The sequence below is a fragment of the Rhopilema esculentum genome, chromosome 3, assembly GCF_057945365.1.
Source record: "Rhopilema esculentum isolate cy_ngs chromosome 3, ASM5794536v1, whole genome shotgun sequence".
In the NCBI taxonomy this organism is placed as follows: Eukaryota; Metazoa; Cnidaria; class Scyphozoa; order Rhizostomeae; family Rhizostomatidae; genus Rhopilema; species Rhopilema esculentum.
The window spans coordinates 3776326-3798878 of NC_142817.1; the positions used below are offsets into that span (position 1 = coordinate 3776326).

Here is a 22553-nt window from a genome sequence, read left to right on the forward strand (position 1 = left end):
ATACATGCTAAGCCTCGTATAAGTTTTTTCACGCTTCACCTGATAGGCAGGAGTTCCCCTTCTGCCTAATTCCGATTCTGTGACCAGACACTATTCGTTGCAGAAGGTGCCTGTTCTATTAGGATAACTTGTAAAGGGCTTTGACCAGAGGGAAGATTCTGCAGATCATTCACATGTCTGTTGTTTGAAGGTTTCTTTTACTGGAAGGTGTTTGTTGTTAATCGTTTCAATGAGTATTGAAATGTGGTTTGCACAGGAAGTGCCAAGCGTGCAACAAAAACTTTATGTTTCTTATGCTTTTCTCAGAATTTGGGCTATGTTGTTATGATCGAATATGTAAACGAGGCTGGTCATTCATAGTCAGCTCATACTAAATACAGAAGCTTACTGCCGATTCATTTAACCATTTTAATTCACTGTGCTTTGGTCTGTAGTTATGTTTAATTGAAGTCTTTTCTCTTTCAGTAAATGCATTTTCATTTTCATTTTTTATCTTCATTTTCCATAGGCCAGCAAATGAAAAGCGAGAATACGTGCCGTTGCTTGACTATCTTCTGAATGTGGTAAGCACAGTTACTTTGTTACTTCCATTCACATCATTTAGCACCAACTGGTATCCTATAATCTAGAATTTTCTTTTTATGCCCTGTTTTGCCTTGAAATGTATGTTTGAACATATAATGTCGTATCTTTTGTAGATGAAGTTTCTTGAGAACATCCTCAGCAACCAAGGGACCAATGATCATTGTTTTGAGTTTGTTTCTCTTGGTGGCCTGACTCCCTTGCTTGGTTTGTTAAATTTATCCAACATGCCTCTCGAGTTTCCTCTACTTCCTGCTTGCCAGTCAGTTGCAGCCGTGTGCAAGTCAATTGTGGTAAGTTTCGGGGTTTATTCCGGGGCTCTTAGTTGAATTTTCGTTCTTTTAGAGAACTTGCTTTATAGTTTCAGTGCATCAATGAACTTCACATTTTGGAAACCTACATTGTTGGAATATTTAGTTTGACACTACGATTTCTAATCTGGTCATAAGTTGAAACGCCCACTTTTCTATAGAGGATATCATCTACATTGCATGTAAAACTGGTTCTGCAACATGGGCTAAACTGAAGAAAAAATTAAGCAGAATTTGATACCAAAACCCTAAAGCGTCGGTTGTTGTTCACTGTCGATATCATTCCAACGGTCTTTCAACGGAAATACCTATTACATGATAGAGTAATGTCTTTTGGTGAGGTCTGTGTTGCAGACACCGTGCACAAATTCATTGTGCTTTAAAAGGCCAATATATCAGTAGAGTGTACTTTTTTTTAATATATCAGTAGAGTGAAACTAACAAGCTTTTTACGGAGAGTTGCTTGTACAGTCATCTCATTGATAGCGTTACAAATTAATAGCGTTACAGATTACAGTTATCAGACGTAATGCAAATTGTACCCATGAAGTATAAGGCTCTGCACTATCTTTTAAGGTTGAACTAATTTCAAAACCTTTACTTGTGCATCGTGTTTTCAGGTGCTCGCACAAGATAACAAGGTCTTCAAAGAAGCATTAGGCCAACTGGACCAGCTTCTTGATCAGCTCTCGCCTCTCTGTCAGACAACACAGAAACGAGGCTCCGTCCTACTTCATGAGTTAGCGTCAAATGATCAACCTGGTCAGGCAATGCACCGAAAGTCTCAAACGCCACTCCTCCACGCAATGTCAGCTACGCATGCATTCATAAACATGTTTTTGCATATCTGTCGAGGTTCTCAGGTGAGAAGAGCTTTATAGTTTTTGATTAAGTGTTCAGTAGAGTCTAGCCTTTTGAGACTATAAACAAGTTTAAGCCAACGATCTCTTTAAATAGGGTTACTTGATTCTCAAAAAATCTACTAGAGTTTCTTATATGTGCTTTTGTAACAAATCGAGTGTAGTATCAACAAATTCATCTTTATCACAATACCATGTTTCAACTGTTAAGTATATATTTTTAGTCCGAAGTGCGAGCAATGTCATTAAACCAGTGGGGATCTGAGCTCGGGAAAAGAGTACTTGGGAAACTGAGCCGTTTGTATACCTACCTGGTTTGGGAGAGCAGTGTTCTGTTGACTCTTTGCACGCCAAATCTCGCGGATGATGAACAGATTGATTTCGCACGTGACGATCTTGCTAGGCTTATTCCTAAAGATATGAAAGACGGAAAAGGTTGGTCATTTTCAAATTTATACCTCTTGTATTGAGCGTAAGATTATGAACATTTATTTTAAGTGTTTACCAATTTTAATCAGGGCAGGAGGTTTTAAGTTTTTTGGTACTAAAAATGAATTCTGATAATGTAGCGACAATTGGTGGAAAAATTTGATGCTTTATAAGGGGCTATGACCTCTTGCCCCAAATCCATTGTGACGCTGCACTCAATTCTTATTGACAATTCGTTGATTACGCTACGAGGCATCAGTTTTCGAGAAAACAATATATTTTGTCTTTTATGCAGTCATCTACAAAATCCAACCCCAACTAGAGTTGTGAATCAAGGAAAGGCCAAGTTGAAACTCTCAAGTCTCAAGATTTTTCCATGTTCAACCACCCCAGTAGAAAACTCAGAGTTAAAACTCATTATCTGTTTTTTCAATGAATTGCCCACTTGAATTTTATATTGGCCTGAAATTCCTATTGTTTCTATCTTTACACATCCAAGGAAGAGAAAAATAACAATGTCGTAAAATAACAATATTTATCACTGTATATCCTATTGCTATTTATCTTTTACTATGTTAAATGTCATTTTATAATCTCAATTGAAGAAACCCATGACGTTGCAAGTCAGCCCTCATCTTCATCATCTAACAACAAAGCCTCGCTTCCACCATCACGAATAGCGCAGCTGAGGCTCATCAAATGGCTGCTGACATCCTCTTCGCATCTCGGAAGGGCCTTAGCAGAGCTGTTTGGGCTCCTTGTTCATCAATGTGTAGCACCGCAACCAAGAATTCGACGTCACCTCGTAGGACAGAATACTGTCAGTCCTCCTTCGCTTCCTGCTAGGCTCGTTGCTGAGCAGCTTACTAAAGTGCTCATCCAAGGACTGTCATGGGTGTGCCCTGAAGATGTCTCTATACCTAGGTTGAGGTAGGCCAGTTTGGTTCGTGAGTTTTCAATTTTGCATGGGAAGAAAATTTCTTTTATGTGTTTTTTATCAGGTTTGTTTGGGATAATATTGCAGATCGATTAATATTCTTTTCAATTTCCTTTTGTGACCATACGTGTCTTCAGAGAGTAATACATTTTCGTAGACACCTTCCAAGAAAACCCTTTCCGTGCTTTGCTTTCACTCAGAATTATAGATATGTCCTAACTTTCACATCGTTTTTAACTATAGCTTCTCTTTCGAATTCTATTCTCTTTCGTTTATTTGTTTCTCTTCCGTCCTTCCAAGAACATTTCTTCGACGCCATTCTATGATCAAGATAACTTTTCTCTTTCTCTATATTATCCCAAATCTATTATTATTCTGCCTTTGCATTGAGGTAAGGATAACCGCGGAAGCAAATAGAGCAGGAAAAAAACTGGCGAATGTAAAGGAAATTAGAATCTGCGTCTCCTACCCATCCATGCAGATCTTGGAGAGTTAATGGAGACAATGTCTTTTTTGTTTATCATAAAATCATAATTTCAAGCAATATGTTTTTGCAACACAAAAAATTCTCTACTTACTTATTACATGTTTTAGGTTAACGTTCTATATTTGTTCTGTTGGATTCGCCGCACCGATGCTCTTTGACGAGAAAGAAAGTCCTTACCATCTAATGCTTCAGCAGTTTGATCTCACAGGCGGCCTAGATTGCATAATTGAGTGAGTGTATGAATATTTCCAGTTAGATTGCCCTTTTGAGTGTTTTAAAATGATTTAATTTGACAGGTCTAATTTATGTTGAATAACATAACATAAATTACTAGACGGTATAGGTATAGACATTTTAAAATTGTATAGGGGTGTAAGTAAAGGGTGAAGTCGATATGCTTATATAAAAAACGAGGAAGAGTTTTACTTCTTGAAAGAAAGTCGGGGTTTGTAAACATACGGATAGAAGTGACAACTGGCAACGCCTGTCTGGAATTCCCCCGTAGTGCAGGTTGTTTTTTTTCCTTTGATGAATGTCTGATACACGTTTTAGAATTGAAAGTATTGCTAGACAGGCTCCGAAACAATGCCCATTTAGTGTCAATGTCAATTAAGACTCGTTGCTAACAATGCTGCCCAGGCATCCCATAATGCATTTTCAGACAGTCTTAAATTAATTTTGGTCGATCCGTAGAAGTCTACCGCTATTGTTTGGATCGTCGACTGGACGATTTGCCACACGCGCAAAGGCTTATTGTTAGCAATGAGCCTTAAACTTAATAGTGATTGGAAAATGCTATTTAACTCTCATCTGAAACCATCTCCAGATAGCTAGCTATTGTTGAGCGGGTCTGTTTTCTAAGATTTATAAGGGATTTCTGCTCTAAAGAGCTTCACAGTTGCCTTAATTTCTCCTATACTATTTAGCGAAGTTTATTTTAGTGTTATTGATAATATCTTGCACATTTCTGCCCTTTTCAGACGTTTTCAGTGGGTTTTGGAGCAGTATCATCATTTTGATGGCGCTGAGAAACTACCCGAAGGAAGTCATGGTATGTATTCGCAGTAGTATGGCTTTTTGTCATACTATTATCAATGTTTGTATAGAATATAGGCAGTTTATCATATGCACTTGTATTAAGATCGAGTGTGATTAAACTTTGCAATTCGTCAATGCTTTCTTTATTTGACTTTGAATTCAGCAAAAATTTTACAGCATGCTTAAGCTTTTCGTTTGACACCCTTCAGAGTATAAAACGTCAGAACAAGGGACGTGACAGAGAAAGAAAATTTATACCCCGCTGTTTTAACGATTTTTGTGTCTGTACACTTTGTACAAAAGTTACAGTTTGCCAGTGACCGAGTGACCCCGGTCTATTTTGAAAAAGACCACGCGTAAATGACAGGCAATTATGTAGTCAAATGAAAACGTATGGTGTTTCTCTCCCCTGAGCAGTCACCTTGCTTAAGCGAATAGAAGGTTAATAGGCATAATTTACCTGTAAATAGCGTTATGCAACATTTTATGTGTTGTCTTCCCAGCACATGTCTGTCCTTGATCTCATCTTGACTTATGAATAATGTTTTGCAACATTTTATAAATTGTCTTTCCAGCAACTGCCTGTCCTTAATCTCACCTTGACTTCTACTCTGTTCTTTTAGATGGCACAAACGAATTCTTGGAAAGCTGGCTTCTATTGATTGAGAAGATGGTGAACGTGAAGGCGGTATTAGAATCATCACATGCACTGCCGACTCAGGCGACAACACCAGGTTTCATCAAATTTGAGCCAGCTGAATTTCTCGCTAAAACCCAAAAGGTGATTTTCTCTTCTTACACTACTTGTCACTTACTTCTATGACCTACGCGAATTGATCTTCGTATAACTTACCAAAACCTACCAATGTTTCATTCTCCACACAAGTTAAATTTACTATGGAAAGTACCTATGTGGATAATTTGTTGTTAAGTGTGGATGATGGCAATGATGTTGGAAAGTGCAAAATGGTTTCTGTGTAATACGTATTTTATAGGAAGTGCTAATAACTGATTACCATAGCCACAAACACTGAGATCTCTATTTCAGGACTTGATCTCAGAATTTTACCTTCAGGACTTAACCTTCAGAACTTCAGATCCAGTTAAAGATATACATTATAGATCCTCGAAGTCGTTGATGCACCAATTGTTAACTGTTGTAATATCTAGTCTTTGTATTCGATTATATAGGACACCTCTAATAGATTTATTGTAAGGACGTTCTATTAAACTCGACCTTATATTAAACTTGTGTTAATATCTACGCTATTTTGTGTAGGAACAGGACGGTTCTAAGTTGCTACTCAGAGTTTCACGCTTAATGCGATCGATTGATTAGATTTTCGCAATAAGCGTGAAACCCGGAGCAGCAACTTTGAACCGTCCTGTTCTATACACCAAATAACGTGTACAGCTCTGCCTGTACGATACCGAGTACTTTGTGACAGGCCGGTAAGCAGTTATAGTCAATATGTTAACATCTATAATTGAAGTCTAAAGAGATGAAAATCCCTTCATTGCAGCTTGCGTTTGATGCCGTCATGATGCTTTGGGGCCACAAGATACTGAAGCAAACAGGAAACAGCATAGCTGAGAAAGTTTTGAGCATTCTATGCCATATTTTCAAAGGTGAAGCGACGATTCGAGAAAAACTGCATAAACAAGGCGACAAGAAGCAACCAGGAGAATCTGATGACAAGGCTGGTAGCTCAGGAACACCCCTTGCAACATCATCATCAGTTGCAGCATCTGTTGCTCAGAGTTTGATCGAAAGGACACAGCGAAGCATACCTGTCAGTCCAGCATATGTTCAACAGGTATAATCTGCAGTCAATCTGCAATAACAATCGTTACCTTACAGCGTACATATCTAAACAAAAGACTGATCATTCCGTCCCAATCGTTCTGCTAATAAAGCTTTACGGTTGAAGCCCACAGGTCTCACAATCTATATAGAACTGGTGTCATAGGTTTTGATGAATAATCTCGCAAAATTTTTTGAGCATGGACTTTTAAATGTATTAGCAATGCGGTTTTGCTAAGTTAAAACCCCTCCTTCCAGCAGGTGAAGGCAATTTTCATTTAAGACTAAGCTTGCAAATTTCTTCCCAGATCACTCATTTGTAGATGAGATGTATGAGGTACAAAACTTGAAGCTTTGAATAATTGCGCGAATATTTAGCAATATCCGACATACACAACATACATAAAAATGTAGAATTTTCTACTTTAAGTGAGTAAAGAATTAAACATCGTGGGACGTTTCTGTTAACTTTGCTCTTCTGAAAAACTGTAGAATTATAAACGAATGACAATATGTACATTGTCTTTAAAAATCATTCCAACCCTACGCCACCATTTAACTTATTAGTTGTTTGGCAAACTGGAACACCCCCCACCCCACCCCACCCAAAGTCACATGATATATTAGTAACCTTACAAATGACAGACAAGGACAGTAGATTTTGTAAAGGTATCATGTTTCGATGATTAAAGGCTATTTATATATGACTTTCTTTATCAAATAAACTTCTTCATTTTTTTGAATCCCTAGGCCCCTTCGTTATTTGGAATCCCTTTGCTAGATTTCTAAGAAATCGCCTTTAACATTCATTTTTCTTGGTACAAGCTAAAACTACCCAGAAACCTTAATCATTATGTAGTGTTTTAATAGCTTAATTTGAATTAGCTATAATACCTCTTTATTCAGATCGTTGATATGGGGTTCACGGAGGCGCAGGCAAGAGAAGCCCTTCAACATTGCAGAAACAACCTTGTTCAAGCAACTGATCACGTGTTATCACTCGCTGCTCAGCCTCAATTCAATGTCAGTCTCACTTTTCTTTCAGTAATTCAATCAATTGTATTGATTTATTTTATGGCCTCGATCTTATGTTTCCGAAAGTTTTGTGACCTCTCTTTCCTTTCCCCACGATATTGCGTAATGAACTCTACATATTATTTGTAAATACCTCCGTACTGTCTCAGATATATTTTTGGATTTTTTCTAATATCTTGCTACAAGGTGAGCCTCAAGGCAACACGGAATCCTGAGAAATTTTGTATTGTTTCAGTCTAGCTGGGATTATTTTACTACTGAGCTGACCTGCAACAAATGCTACGAAGCTGCCCAATGTGTGATTCGGAATATTGAAAGTGCTTCATTCATGTTATGATCTTTAGCAGGTTTTCTCAAAATCTTGCTTATTTTGCAAGGCATTTGCAGCTTTTGTTATCATCACAGGATTTGGGAATGCAAGATGATTTGTCCGAAGATGACATGATGAGGAGAGCCATAGCGCTCTCACTCGGAGAGAATATTACAGAGGTACGCATTCTCATGTAGTCGTTTTGGATTTGGTGCGTACTTTGTGTACGAACTAGAACATGATCCTAAGACAAGATGGTAAATGACCTATTAAAATCGTATGAAATCAAAACTGAACAATCTATTTACTTGCCTTAAATGTTCTTTTTGTTTGTTACCTTTGTTGATGACCACATTGTGGCTGTGTCTTTCCCCAGATAAGGATTCAATAAGAATTGATAAGGAACATGCTGGGCCTGAATCGTTTAGTTTTCTCGAGTCAGTGTCCTCAATTTTTTGATTTCGTAAAAAGAATCCTTCTTGTCGTGTATGTGTCTATGTGGTAAGAATAATTGAGTATAGTTTGTAAATTTACATGTGTGAGCCACGGATCTAGAAGTCTATTTGGAGTCAGGAACTCTGCTTCACACTGGTTCACAGATATGTTCATAAGTGTTTTAAATATTTACGGAATAAAACATAATGTAACTCCTTTTATCAGCAACCTGAACCCAAGCCTTCATCCTCCGTGGACACCGCAGCTTCAGACGCTAAGAAACCATCGAAGCTTAAAAAAGTCGAGCCTCATTCGCGCAAGAAGTCAGAGAAACTCGAGACTATTTCAAAAGAGGTTCTGGATAAGTTCACTGAAGGCTTATTACCAGGCTGTCTACAGCTGCTCGTTGACATGCCAGAAACTGTGCACACCATTTATGATTTAATCGTGGCTGTGGCGAACCGGAATGGAGAAAAATGGAGAAATAATGTTCTTGAAACCATTTGCAAAGAGGTAAAGTTATTTTTATTGCATAACATTGCGCATTAAAGATTCTCATTTATAGTGACCCAGACGAAAACTTGCTATGCTTCTCGTGACCTTTTTGCCTTGTGTCGCTATTTATTCTCTATTGTCGTTAGGTTCAAAAAAGTGCAAAGAAGCTTGTCAGTGAAGAATCATCATCACTAGAAACGCGGGAATCGATGTTCTTGAATACGAACCAAGACACGTCGGTGCTTTCAACTAGGCTGCATTTGTTGGTATTGCTAGCACAGGTGCGTATATTGCTAGAGATAATCGACGGATCATGTTGGTTAACAGCCAGAGCTATTTGATGTGCGGCGTAGAAATAGGTTTCTTGTAGAGGCTAATAAAGTTTGGGTACATAGGAACAGTATTCCAAGGAAAACTTTGAAGAAGGAAAAAAGCTGCAGGATATGTTATTCAACAAGATCAACAAGAGTAGACTGTGTAAATTGATACGAAAAATCCAAGGTTGTAGACAGGCTACGTAAAACTGCCTCCTCATTTCCTGTAATGGAAATGTAGTGATTCGTCAACATGGGTCAGCACCGCAACTATTTTTGCTTGATTTTTGGTTGAGGGGAGTCTTCAAAACTTTTTGACTTACCAGGGTAAAAAACATTTTATCGGCCTGTCTTCTTTACGAGAATTTGATACAGCTGGCATATCCCACAATTTTTATTTTGCAAAGAATATCTAAGATACTGTAATTTAAAGAAGTCGTGAAAAATCGATGTAATAGTGAAAATCCCTATTTTTGGTGGGTTAGGGTCCTACTTTGTGCATTCAACATCCTTGTGAAATCCAAGGGGAAAACAGAACCATGATAGTAGCTTTGTTAATGTTATAGAAATATAAAGCTGGAATGTTTTACACCCTATGATTACATCATGTTTTCTACATCCTTTTTTTTCAAAGAAAACAAATCTTTTTATGATTTGCTCTTGCTAGCAGAATATACGATCCTAGCATGCGAGAACGAATCGGGTCTTGCCATTAAATGTAAAAACATACAATACAATGTAACAAAAATGCATTAAAACATAAGTCAGAATAACCAAGCCAGCTTAGCCAGCTTAGCCAGCAAAGCACATCACAATATCACAACAGTATTACAATTTAGTGGTTGTTCTAGCACCAAGCAAAAATTTTATTTTGTTAATTTAACAGGAGATGCAATTTCCAGTTGCAATTACCCTACAGAAATGTGACATCATTGGCCTTCTTATAAACTTAATGGAAAGTGCACAGCAGCTTTTAAATGGAGTCAGACAAAACAACAAAGAAGTTACTACTCCAAGGTAGTATTCCCTTATTTTCCATTTCAGTTCTTTTTTGTACTTTGTGTAACTTTCAGTAAGCATTTTTTCTGTAGCTGTCATTATCCAGGCTTCCCCAAACCAAATAGTTCCAAAAAATCCCGGAAGCACTTTTTTCTTTTTTTAAAATTTTTTTTATCATTTTTCTGATGCTGAAGTACCTTAATTTTTGCATATTTTCTTACAAACTTTCCCCTTTATGTTTATAGCAATATCTATACATCACTGTACTTAAGTTTGAAAATATGATTATCGTCTCCGCCATCATTCTGAGATTTTCCCGAAATACATACGCTCTGGCTTTGAATTTTGTCATCGATTTCTTGGCATCAGTTCTTCAAAGATGCTTGCGCAACCGGCATGTTTAGCGGCAGCTGTCTTGAGAAATTGATTGTGTTTCGGATTTTCATGAAGTACGATATTAGGCCGGTTTTTAAAATATAGTCGCAAAGCATGCCGGTTGCGCAAGAGCCTTTAATTTTTAGTTTTTATTATTTTTGAAATATTTGCAAATGCAGTCCGACCAATCCATTTGTAATGAATTTGAATCGTATCTGCGCTTTTTTTATCCTACGAGATTACTTGACTTTTATTTTAACTAGTTGGCTTGCATCTCTCGTCCTGCTACTGGATCAATACGAAAAATCAGCAGACGCACAGAAGAGAAAAAGTCACAATGTGAGACTTACGTTGATTCGCCTACTCGCTTTATCTTTATTCTCGGCATAGAAAGCTGCCATAGGCTCTAGTTTTTTGGCGGCCGCCAGTGTAATAAGATATTCTTAAGGTTATAGTTACAACAATTATCATAAAGTTAGCTCGAGTTAGCACGCACAGAACAATTTAATTTACGTCACTCTCATTTATTTAACTTCAAATTCAAAACGCATTATTTAACAGCAATTCAAATTTACTATCAGTTTTTATATTTCTACCCCCCCCCCCCCTCCACATCCTACTATAATTTCCTGATGGTGCTAATACTTATTACCTTCATTTGCTAACTGCTAACAAAGTCCAGTGCAGATACCCTTTTCTAGTCAACCAGTTGTTTGCAATGACCCGTGTTACCTTAAAGCCCGAGAACCCGAAGAGTCTGAAATTGAAATAAATAGTCTTGCTAAAACCCTTCGATTTACCTCCCTTTTCGCATCCCAATTTTCGGTTGAACAGGCTCTGTTGTCCGAAACAAGACCACCTTTGACACTCTTGTCAAGACTTGACGAGGCGAATGAGCCGTTGCTCTTACATGTCTATCATGTTTTAGTATGCTTTCTAGCTTCTTCGCCAAAGTTCGTGTTTTGTATGCCCTTTACCGAGTGACACAAGTACTATGTATGAATTTTATTAACTTGAAAACAACGTTGAAAAATGATATTTGATGGCAAAAAGGTCCGAGTTAAATCATCGTTTTTGCAGTAGAAAGCTCCCTGTTTTGTTTGTATCTCTTTCGGAGTTGTGAAATTCGTCAAACTTCTACGCTTTGCGATCTATGTTACCTTGTATAATTATTACTTAGGATTGCTCTCATATTTGGAAATGGTTCGATGACCGCACTGGTCGCTGGTGTAACTACAGCACAAGTAACAACTCATCAATTGACACAGCATATCATGCAGGGGAGACATCTGTCAGGTAATCCATTGAATAGTCAGATATGTTTTCCTTCAGTTACAAGTTGTTTTTTAATGGGAGGCCTCCTTGAAATTCAGCATTTTCTGAAGAGCATCCCTCCTTAAAACAATCAAATTTGAAAATATAAATATCACTGTTGTTACGGTTGTTTTTTCATTCATTTTTTGCTTGTTTAGAGTTCTATTTCCAGCCAAATGCAACTAAATCAACTTTATCGATTCGCTATGCTTGTATGCGGTCCACGATATATAACCTTGCTTTTTCTAGGTCACATATAATGCAAATTTAGATATATTTTTAGGATGCATTGAGAGTTGAAGTTGCATGTATATGCAAACTACAAATGTACTGATGTTTGAATTTATTGTTTTTTTATAGATTCACTGCAGGTCGTAGGAGGTACATTGTTCTTTTCAAAGTCATGGTCCAGGTATGCAACTATCACCGGCAATTCATTTCAATATCATTGCACTTTTTGCTTTTTGTAACATTTGAATTGTTTTCATACAAAGGCGATAGGGCTGTTAAGAGTATTATCATGACAATATACTATAGTACGAAGATGTCTTGAAAACTTGTGGATCCGATAAATAGGAAAGAGAATGAGCTAAGGTAGAATCAACCACCCTTCTTCTCTCGTCCATTTTTCACTTCCTCCGCTGGGGCCAGGACGATACTGTCCTTTAAATAAAGTAATCTCGTTGTGAAGCGTGGCATACTCAATATACTGTCCTTCAAATATCGGAAGTTTGTCAATAGGTATTCTCCAATTTAACAGAAAGAGACTCCTTTAACTCTAGGGACTATAGCAGAGAAAGGATACTTTAACAGATATATAACTTTTTCTCTTAGGTGAACGAAGACACAGGAAACAGAAGGCCGATTATGCTAGATGTTATGTCCAAAGCGAAGAAAGACCCTGCAACAAAACAAGAGACTCCAGAAGCAAAGAATAAAGAAGTTGTTAGTTCTCCAAAGAAGGGTAAACGAAAGCGATCATTGACAGATACGCTAATGGATACAGACACCCCCGTATCAACAAGCCAAGGTAAAAATGCTTTTGTATGTAGTGTTTGGCCGTCAAAGTATTTAGGTGGTGGATAAGAACGGGGGTGAGAGGCGAGTGGGAAGTTAAGCTGATATCTTTTGTTTATAGCTAAGATCTCGTTTTTCCTCAAATGCAAACTTGTGATACGATGGTAGGGCTCCATTTATATATAAACAGAGTCCTATAGAAAGTCTATCTATTTTTTAATTAAGCTCTCCCTTTGATGTTTGCACGTCATTTTTTCAAACCATTTCCTCGTTATTTTTTAAAGGTAACAGCTCCCGTACTCTTTTGCTTGCAAAAACCAATACTTCTTATTATGAAATCTAAACATTTTTCATCTAGAGTCGAAAGGAAAGCTGGATATGCCGACAATTACTGGTTTCAAAAAGTCTCAGACTGAAAGAATGGTCCGGTAAGTTCCATTTCTTTTTTATTCGATGATAGGGGGATTTGAGCATATTTTCCCTTTCCTAGTCATTCACTTATGGTATCCACTTGAAAATCTCTTAATATGTGGTATTGAGCATCAAAAACAACCGTGGAAAAGTTTGGGATAGGTTAGAAATTGTTGTTTCAACCACTGGATTCAATAGGCCCTAACGGTTTATGGGAGGGAGCTTTTATTCTGGTCCCTTCGAGGCACTAATTGTTCAGGTGAATGATGGCGTTACATTGGTCGACACTCCTTAATAGGATTATCTTCTGAAATCAAGTTGAGAGGGGTGGCTCGTATTGTTTTTGCGAGAGGGTACCTCAAGCCTTTCACTGACGATGTAATCATATTTTGTGTCCAGGAATCGATGAATTAAATCTTGAATGTAAATATCTGAAATAAATGCTCTCCTGTTACTGATTTCTCCTTCTCTTAGGACATGCACCAGAATAATCGCACTGCCTGTTGATGCAGTTTCTCTAAATGCTGTGATGCGCCTTACGCTGAGACTAACACGTGATTTCAAAATGGCATCGATTTTCTCAGAAGAAGGTGGACCACGTGCCCTGTTGAAGCTGACTGAGAAGTCCTCCTTCCCAGGGGTGATTCCTCTCGCCACGTCGCTGCTAAGGCACATTGTAGAAGATATGACAACCCTGCAGCAGATTTTAGAGACAGTCATCTGTGCCAAGTCATTAGGCGTTGGCAGTATCATTAGCGGAGTTGGCAAAAACTCAGTAGGAACTAAAGAGCTGCATTATGTATTAAGAACTTTGGGTCCAGCCGCTTGTCGTTGCCCGTCTCTTTTCAAAGAAGCCGTTAAAAGGTTGTTGAGAATACAGTTACCATCTCAGTTGCGACGGGGGCAAACTGACGAGCATGAATTGTCAATTCCTCCTAATTCACCGCAAATCCTAAAGCTAGTGCAACCGGTTCGAATTACACCTTGGCGAGATTGCCATTTGCCGATGAAAGATTTGATTATTGTGTTGTTGGATTCACTCGTTGAGTTGCATGTAACCGAACACAAGGAAGCAACAAAGGAGCCAGTAGAGAAGAGCAAAGTAGAGAAGGATGTTGATGCAGAGGAGATCAAGGAAGCTGATGCTATTAGTACTGCTGTACCAGAGCTTTCTGAAGGGATCGTACAGCAAGCAGACTTGGTAAGGAGGTTGACAGGAGAACCAGTGGATGAAGAAGAGGCTGATCGTAAGTTCCTTGCAATGATTATTTATTTTGCAAGCAACTGACTTGTGTCACGTACTTAGTTAAAATGTCTGTTTTAAGCAAGGTATGATAAAGAGTTAGAGAAGGCTGTCATTAAGCTACAATGCTGCTACAATGCTGCTACAATGTTACTACAATGCTGCTACAATGCTGCTACAATGCTGCTACAATGCAATCCTTTATCATGTTGTATTGATATTTTAAGTAGAATGCTACAATGAAATGTTAACTACAGTGTTACATTAGTTACCCTCAAAAGTGTGAATTCTTTTACATTTACTGACAATGTCTTATTGAATATTTGACTTACGTTATTTTAATGATTATCTCTGTATATACATGGAATGATAGTTCATACCCTATTTTTTTGTAGAAGAGTCTAGACAAAGGCTGTCTTCGGCGGGCTCGCAAGATGAAGTTGGAAACTTGGTGCAGTCACTTAAAGCAAAGAAAAAGAAGCCATCTTCAGTTGACAAGTCAAAGAAGCGTTTGTTTTCTAAACCTGTTGTCTTGAAGTTACTTGCAGAGTTGACGAAAAGTTACCCAGTCATCGCAAAAATAATTGCAGAGTACGTGTATGTTTCCAAGGGAAATGAGAAAACGGCAAAGGTTAGTATTTTTCGCTTGACTTTTTCGTTGATGGTTTCGTGTAAAAAGTCAAAATAAAGAAATTCAAGTTCCCTGCCTGAAAGAATAAAATCAGCCATTGTTGATTGAACGCCTGGTTTGAAACTTCAATGTCTGTTTCATTTGTACAGTTAATAATCTTGTACAGTTAAGAAATTTTGTGTTCTTGCTGTAAAGCTTGCAATGTTATAGCATTCACGTTTTGTACGGCACAACTTCTTTGTTAAAGCCAAAACCATGTTTGCAAGAATATACAAGAGTTTTTCTTCTCAAATACTTTTCAAGATAAGGGTGGTATATAAAACTTGTGAATTGCTGAACTGTCTGCATGGACTGTGCTTTTCCTTTCTTGGGATACAGTTTGGTGCCGTGACCTTGAAGTTGAATCTTGTTTTCTTCTGACACAAGTCTAACTTGCTAATGTTACATTAGTCTGTTTGGAAAGCAAAAATGGAAAGGTTTGGAATATCCTGCTGCAACACTAAAAAAGCAATAACGAACAGGAGTACTCAAGCAGGAAATAAGGATCTACTGCTATTTTATGAAGTGGGAAGCAGGGTTCCGTTGTTGGCTTGACTTCGCAATAGAACGATTGTTTTCATTATGCAGTCAGGTTGAGTTATTGTTTAACCTTTTTCTGAGGTTGTTAGACTATTGGTTGGCTACCATATACTAAATTTTCAACTGTTGGAGATAAAAACAACCGCTAAATGTTAAATCAAGCTTCTTCTGAATAGTATATTACTTACATTGAGTTAAACATTACCATCTTTCAGTTTGATGGCTCTATTCTCGCCTTTATCTGTGACTCACTTCTCCCTGCTGTTGGCCAAGAAAGCACCGAAACACCAAATGTTCCCGCATTAGCTCGCACGCTGCTAGCTGTAATCGGCTCCTATTCACAGCTCCCGGAGGTCCACACTGCTCTTATAGTTGAGCTTAAAGCGTCGCTTGCACGTGCGCTGAGTTTACAGGAGAGCAAGTTGAAGCATTCTCGTTTGCAAGCGCTGTTTAATCTGATTGTAACCATCATCGAGGCGACGTCACCGCAGGCGAATAACGCGGGCAGTAATGCGGCAAAACTCAGCTTTATTCGTTTGCTGATCAGAAAAGGCATGATTAATGATTTGGCCAAGACCCCGCACAGTCTAGATTTGTCCAGCCCGTACTTAGTTAGTACTGTGAACAGCATGCTTAAGCCGCTAGAAAAGTTGACCAGCTTGGCTCATCACCAAGTTCTGACGAACAAATCAGAGATCAAGGAGGAAGCGAAACCCAGTGAAGAGCGAAGAACAGACCAAGAGAGTGACCAAAATGGTGAGTCACTGGGCTTTGCATTCTACCGGTTGTGTTTTTTTTCATCCTAGCTTTTTAACATCTGTATTCAACATTTGTAGCATCTCTTGTTGAAACCAAACAATTTGAAAATTATTCTTTTATGCAAAGCTGTCTCAGAGGGAAGGCAAAAACGTGCCAAGGGTAAAGCAAGACCATCCAGAAGATAGGGAGCTTTCTTTTTAATGTTTGATTTCTAGAAGCATTGCCAAAACTGATCATGTCTGTGTATGCGGTATCTTTGCAGCTGCTAAGGTTTATTGTAAAATTTTGCTTCTCAAAACTCGGTTTTAATTAAGCCCCCCCCCCTCAATGTCTTCTCACCCCCTTTTCAAGATTTTTCCCAAATGTTTAGAAAATGCCAATTTTTTATGTTCTTTTACGAAATCGATAAAAACTAAGTTCCCATTTTTTGGCAACCCTTAAACGCTAGACATCATGCATAGATGTTTGTTATCTTTTATATGTCAATTATTCCATCATTAAATTCATCTTGTAATCAATCTTTGTTGACTTAAGTTCCATCCTATATTCCTTATAGCTGCATCTTCACAGAACAACACCAACGGAGAAAGTGCTCCAGCTGTGCCAACAGAAAGAGGCAGTCACACTAATGGTAAGATGAGCTAGATTTTTTCATTTAGGGCGGTTCTAAACATCATCAATTTCCGTTTCATAACCCTAAAGTACCGTTAATGAAATCCGGCAGTATCTCAGACTGACGCTCTTACGAAAATGTCTGAAAATGTTCGAAAATGTCCAAAAGTGCAGCTTATATCACTTTCTGTAAGATGTCCCTATTTCTCTCTATTTTCAGAGAATCAGTCTGCCTCTAATGCTGATTCTGCCGAAGCTTCGAACCAGGTTAGCAGGCAAAATGAACAGGCAACGAACGAGCGCTCACAGTATGGCAATCTTGAAAATATTATCGAGCAATTGTTGCAGCCCGTTGAAGGTAAAAGTCTAATTCGAAAAAGGATCTTTTCTGTAGGAGTTTGTTGCTAAGATACTTTGATTTCTGTCTTTCCAAGTGCAAATGTTATAACCCTTTGTCGAGATTTTATTACCGTGATGTTTTGCTAGGGAGCTTGACTTAGGTGACACTATTGATTTCCAAACATTAGAGCAGATATATGTAAATTATAAAGCCTTACGGGATAATTTTCTTTACTAGTAACTAAAACTGAAATTATCAACATGTCTTCAAATGCTTCTAAAGTCTTTGTTTAGCGGTTAAGGGAAGCTGAAATGTTAAGAACTATATCTCTTTTTCATTGACCTAGTGAAGTAAAGTTAATATTAAAAATAAAGAAGCGACAAAATTTGCTTATTTCAGAACATTATGATCAGCCAAGCTGTCAACCATAAACTGGATATATAAAATCTCATGCACACCGTGAGCTGGATATCTAAAATCTCTGATTATCTGATAAGTATCTGATGATTATCTGATTTAATTTGATTTAGGAGAAAATCGTGTAATCAGTGAAACCATTCGAAATATCCGAGCAAGTGAAGGTATTGTAGAAGAGCAGATTGTAATCGAGGCTCGCGATGATCGACACCCTGGAGAAGATAGTTTGTCAGCAGCCTCGGAATCATCGCATGAAATGGTCGTCGAAGGGATGGATGGGACGGATGATAGTGGCGACGACGACGATGATGACGATGATGACGACGACGATGATGATGATGATGACGATGATAGTTTGACAAATGAAGAGGAAACAAACAGTGCCGGAGAAGAAGTTGTCGAGTCAGATGACGATGCTATTCAAAATCAGCGGGAATCTAATCATCAGCACGGGGACACACTCATGATCACCTTTAGTGGCATGGCAGAAGTACAGCCAAACGATTCCCAGGCTATAGGTATTGTTCATATTCTTTTACTATAGTCTTCGTATCGTTTACGATGGCCTTTCAAGCTCTAATTTGCTGCCATCTAGAGAAAAACAGAGCGCGTTAAAATGCTTTTTAAAAACCTGTACAAACTCATTAGATTGAATAACATCAGCTCGAAGACTCCTCAGGTTAAAAAAACAATCAGAAACCAAGAAAGTTGGATGGAAGGTTCTGACTTAACATTAAACAGAGCATGACTGAACACTTATAATTTTTTCTAAAAACCCCTGTAGTTAGAGACCTCATCATTTTATGAATTCGGGTGTAACGTTCTGATTTCACATTAGATGTCCATGAGAAATTTGTGACTGCAATGATGTCTCCCAAACTTAATACTGAATGCAACTTTATTATTTGCTTCTGTCCTCTAAACTTTCGATTTGGTTTTGTTCTCGTAGAAGAGGAGAATGAGGACGAGCGCAATAATACAATCGATGAAGGAGACAGTGAAACAATAATTCTAGGGGAACTGGGTTAGTGGAGTCACCCTTTTTCTGTTTGGCCATCTATATTGTACATTGCTGAGACGATAGACTTTTTTGCCTTCCATATTTGAAATGGAAGATGATTTTCATTTGAAGAATTGGTTTTTCAGTCACCTTTAATTATTAGTTTATCATTGATAGCTAAATAATTTTTCTTTCAAACATTGGAATAAATAAGTAATCATCGGTTCCCGAAATACCGAGCTTTTTATCTAGCCCTACTGCTTTCTTTCTTCTCAATACTTTTTTGTTGCTAAGTTTACTTGTATTTGTGTATATATGCTAAGTTTTTATATACATTCTAATTGAATTGCAGATGAAAATGAGGAAGAAGAAGACGAGGATGATGATGATGATCAAGATGATGACGGCGAAGATGACGACGATGAAGAAGATGAAGATGACGTCATGGAACTATCAGACATGGACGCTGATGCTAATGCTGATGCAATTGAAGATTCTATTAATCTTTTCCAAGATGATTTTGGACAATTCTCAGCAGAAAACGATGACAGTAGTAAGGGACTTCTTCTAGATTTTCCCATTTTTTGCTTTCGAGAATGCCTTCAGTGCTTCTCGACATTACTTTACAATCTCCTTTCAAGCAATTTTTCATCAACGAGGAACGTCACTTTTTGAGTTTCTAGCCTAATGGAGTGTCTGAGCAGTCAGCCACACGCAGTTTAAGTGAACCGAGCAAATTTTAATCAATTGTTGCACAGAAAAGGCGCTTGGTGACCTAGGAAAGAGGGTCACTTTGTTGCATAAGGAGAAAGCTATCGTGCAGTCAGTTTGGAATTAAAAGATTCATTAGTTAGATTTAAAACAGACTGAATATTTCAATTGTCAAACAGACTGAATTGTCAATCTTTTAAACGTTTCAGGTGCTACCATTGAATTGAATTTCCCCAGAAGACCACACGCCGTCCACTTTCCACTGTCCTCCCGGCTGCTGGACACAGACGCCTTAGACAGCTCCTCCTCAGTCAGCGCCGCCATCTTGCAGCACCCGCTTCTAACAAGGCAATCTGGAACAGACAACAGGGTTTCCGGTAGACAGGCTCGTGGGCGTGGCTCGAGGAATGATCGTTTGGGACAAAGGCATGGTCATCAGACTCACACTCTACATATCCACAACGCACAGGCCACAGGTGTGTAAACCCTTTTTTGGTTGTTTACCCCTTTGTCCTCATCCACGTAGACGTAACTTCCTTTGCAATGTGCTACGTTGTTTGTGTATACTTGTTAGTAAGATTATTCTCAAAGGTACAAGTCAGGAGTGTTTTCTAGATCTGTTGCATCTCGTTCCTACACAGTGACGGGCTTTATTTTCAGAACTTTCCCCCTGTTACAGTTGGTTAAGGTTTTGTATTGCTGTGTGTTCTATAGCATTTACACAAATCTTGCACACAGTTGCAAACATGGCAGTGAGAATGATAACTGAATTGTGTAGGAAAAATAGAAAGTTGTTGTAATTAATCGTCTTTTTAAAAACCCGTTAAAGTGTTTTTCAAGCGCAGTATAAGTAAGAGCGCCTAATATTCATTTCACGGTAGAGGTTGGCGTGTATTAGAATTGATATAATGTATAAAACAGTTTCCTGTTACTCACATGCCTATACGTAACCTTTGGTGTTTGCTTTCTCTCATAGGGACAAGTTTTGCTAGAATTTTGGTCGGCGACAATATTCGAGTACTGAGTCGCAACTTAGATGAAGTGAGTGATGACGTATTGGTTGATTTTTTCGGAGACTCGATGGATTCATTTTCAATTCCATTGCACTCTGTTCCAAATGCGCTGAATCGATGGGCTTTTGAAAGCAGGCTGTTAGATGGGATGAGTGTGCACGATTGTGTCAATGCTATCAAACCAGAGATCATCGACCATTTGGTGAAGTTGCAGATGGAAGAGTTAGAGAAAAAACGTGAAGAAGAACGGAAGAAGAAGAAAGAAGCAGCAGAGAGTCTCGCCAGGAGTGAAGAAAACAAGGACAAGACGGATGACAAAAAGTCGGAAAAAGCACAGGTATTTTTAAAAATGGGTTTTGTGTTTATTGCCAGTATTTGTGGAAGAGATCAACTTATATGCTAGCGTAGCATCGATGCCCAATGTTCAATGCCATTTTCATTACAGGAGTTGACTTAGGTTGAGTTTCAATTTGCCCTATTGAAAAACCCTTTATGTCTTGCGCTGTCAGTCAATCCGGTATAAAACTCAAATCTACTCAAGTAAAAGCCAACGTTTATCGTATGTTGCGTCACATGATTTGGATTCAGTGTCGATCATTTCATGGTAGACCTTAGCCACAATACATTTTTTTCATATTTGGTTTTATCTTCTTCAGGTTTCACAGTCACAAACTGCATCAACTTTGCCTACCGCGGAAGTAAGCGTGACGTCATCGGGTACAAGCACAACCCCATTAAGAAGCAATGCGTCACAAGGTAGTGGGCTCAACTCAGAGAGAGAACTGCCTCCCATACCCGACATCACTCCGTCTGTATCTACACCTTCGCAAGCAGCAGCTTTAACGTCATCTACAAATAGGCCCAATAGACAAGGGACAACTAACATAGCAAGTGCTTTCTCTCAAGGTGAGTCTTTTCGTACAACGGGGGTTATTGCAAATGGGAGCTTGGGTATTTAGTAGCAACAGAGATAGAAACTCACCCCCGTGTGGATGATATATACTAGAGGCTATTTGTCAGAAAGTTGTCCAGTGTCGTTGGTTGTAGGATAAAGTGATAAACATATTTGCTTACCTTTGACGTACGTTAATGTTACAGCAGCTCACCTTTTGTAGAGCATTTTAAGCTAGTTATCATTTTACTGATAGTATGAGCAAGACAATAATTTTAGAACTTTCTTTGCTTTGGAGGGTTTTGACTTCTCTCGTGATACTGGCTTTTTCATTGTGTTGAGAGAAATTTTTTCAAACTTTTCGGTATTGTCCGGAGAAAAGATCTTTTCTGGACGCTGCCCAGAAGTAACTTGTTAATTTCCTTTGTTACCGTAGAACAAATCTCAAAATAGAATTGATTTTTACCTTTTTCATGATTTGTTTATTTTCTTCTTCATTAAGGTTCGCTAACTTCGTCTGTTGTCGCCAACGAGCAAACATTACCTCCAATTCAGTCGTCACCGGCAAATAACGCACAGACCCCAGCAAACTCGCACCCCATATCACAAGGACAATCCACTACAGCTCCACCTATTTCTGCCGTTTTGAACGAAACAACGCCCATTTCTGTCGTGCATGCCGACACGCCTCTTGCTCCACCGGCCCCTGCACGGCATCGTTCCCAGATGCAAGCTCCTGAGTTGGCTGTGGACCTCGCATCCGCTATATTGTCACAGCTCACTACAGGCTCCACCGCAGCTGTAACCAGCAACGCAGCAGTAGCAACCCCAATCGGTTAGTTTTTATTATAAGAATATTGTGTTGATATTTTGTTACTTCAAATCAAATTTTGATCATGCTACGCTCGCAGCTGTGCAGCATTATTCAAAGGCCTTAGGCAGCATTATTCCTTGATTTTATCTTCGAAACATGAGTTGAAAACTTCACGCCATAGCTTTTTTTGTCTCAGTCTTTCTGGATTTGGATCAAAAGATTTTTATTATAAGCTGGTCGAGTTGATGGCATGGGACATTTATACTTTCTGTCTATGTTCTCGCAAACAAACTGTTTTATTGCTGCCACCAATCTCTTAGCAATCTCAGCAATCTATATATAGATATATACATATAGTCAATAAAAAAACAACTTGGTTGACGTTTCGC

At 38.4% G+C, this 22553-nt stretch overlaps 1 protein-coding gene across 3 annotated transcripts in view; it reads left to right on the forward strand.

The window, feature by feature from the left end:
- LOC135692872 (E3 ubiquitin-protein ligase HUWE1) overlaps nt 1-22553 on the forward strand; it is a 61213-nt gene that overhangs the window by 22843 nt on the left and 15817 nt on the right. For 2 of the 3 annotated variants that reach the window (XM_089112536.1, XM_089112544.1), the window contains exons 24-54: nt 509-563; nt 699-875; nt 1514-1756; nt 1978-2188; nt 2788-3112; nt 3714-3836; nt 4587-4657; nt 5268-5425; nt 6168-6461; nt 7355-7471; nt 7889-7972; nt 8454-8741; nt 8870-9004; nt 9924-10054; nt 10675-10750; nt 11592-11707; nt 12086-12137; nt 12560-12755; nt 13101-13170; nt 13628-14400; nt 14792-15027; nt 15822-16362; nt 16922-16996; nt 17198-17335; nt 17848-18252; nt 18684-18758; nt 19087-19287; nt 19655-19921; nt 20422-20795; nt 21115-21364; nt 21853-22185. In XM_089112536.1, the coding sequence (XP_088968662.1) occupies nt 509-563; nt 699-875; nt 1514-1756; nt 1978-2188; nt 2788-3112; nt 3714-3836; nt 4587-4657; nt 5268-5425; nt 6168-6461; nt 7355-7471; nt 7889-7972; nt 8454-8741; nt 8870-9004; nt 9924-10054; nt 10675-10750; nt 11592-11707; nt 12086-12137; nt 12560-12755; nt 13101-13170; nt 13628-14400; nt 14792-15027; nt 15822-16362; nt 16922-16996; nt 17198-17335; nt 17848-18252; nt 18684-18758; nt 19087-19287; nt 19655-19921; nt 20422-20795; nt 21115-21364; nt 21853-22185 (6590 nt within the window). The remainder of the gene's footprint in view (nt 1-508; nt 564-698; nt 876-1513; nt 1757-1977; nt 2189-2787; nt 3113-3713; nt 3837-4586; nt 4658-5267; nt 5426-6167; nt 6462-7354; nt 7472-7888; nt 7973-8453; nt 8742-8869; nt 9005-9923; nt 10055-10674; nt 10751-11591; nt 11708-12085; nt 12138-12559; nt 12756-13100; nt 13171-13627; nt 14401-14791; nt 15028-15821; nt 16363-16921; nt 16997-17197; nt 17336-17847; nt 18253-18683; nt 18759-19086; nt 19288-19654; nt 19922-20421; nt 20796-21114; nt 21365-21852; nt 22186-22553) is intronic. The other variant, XM_089112547.1, reaches the window with a different exon arrangement.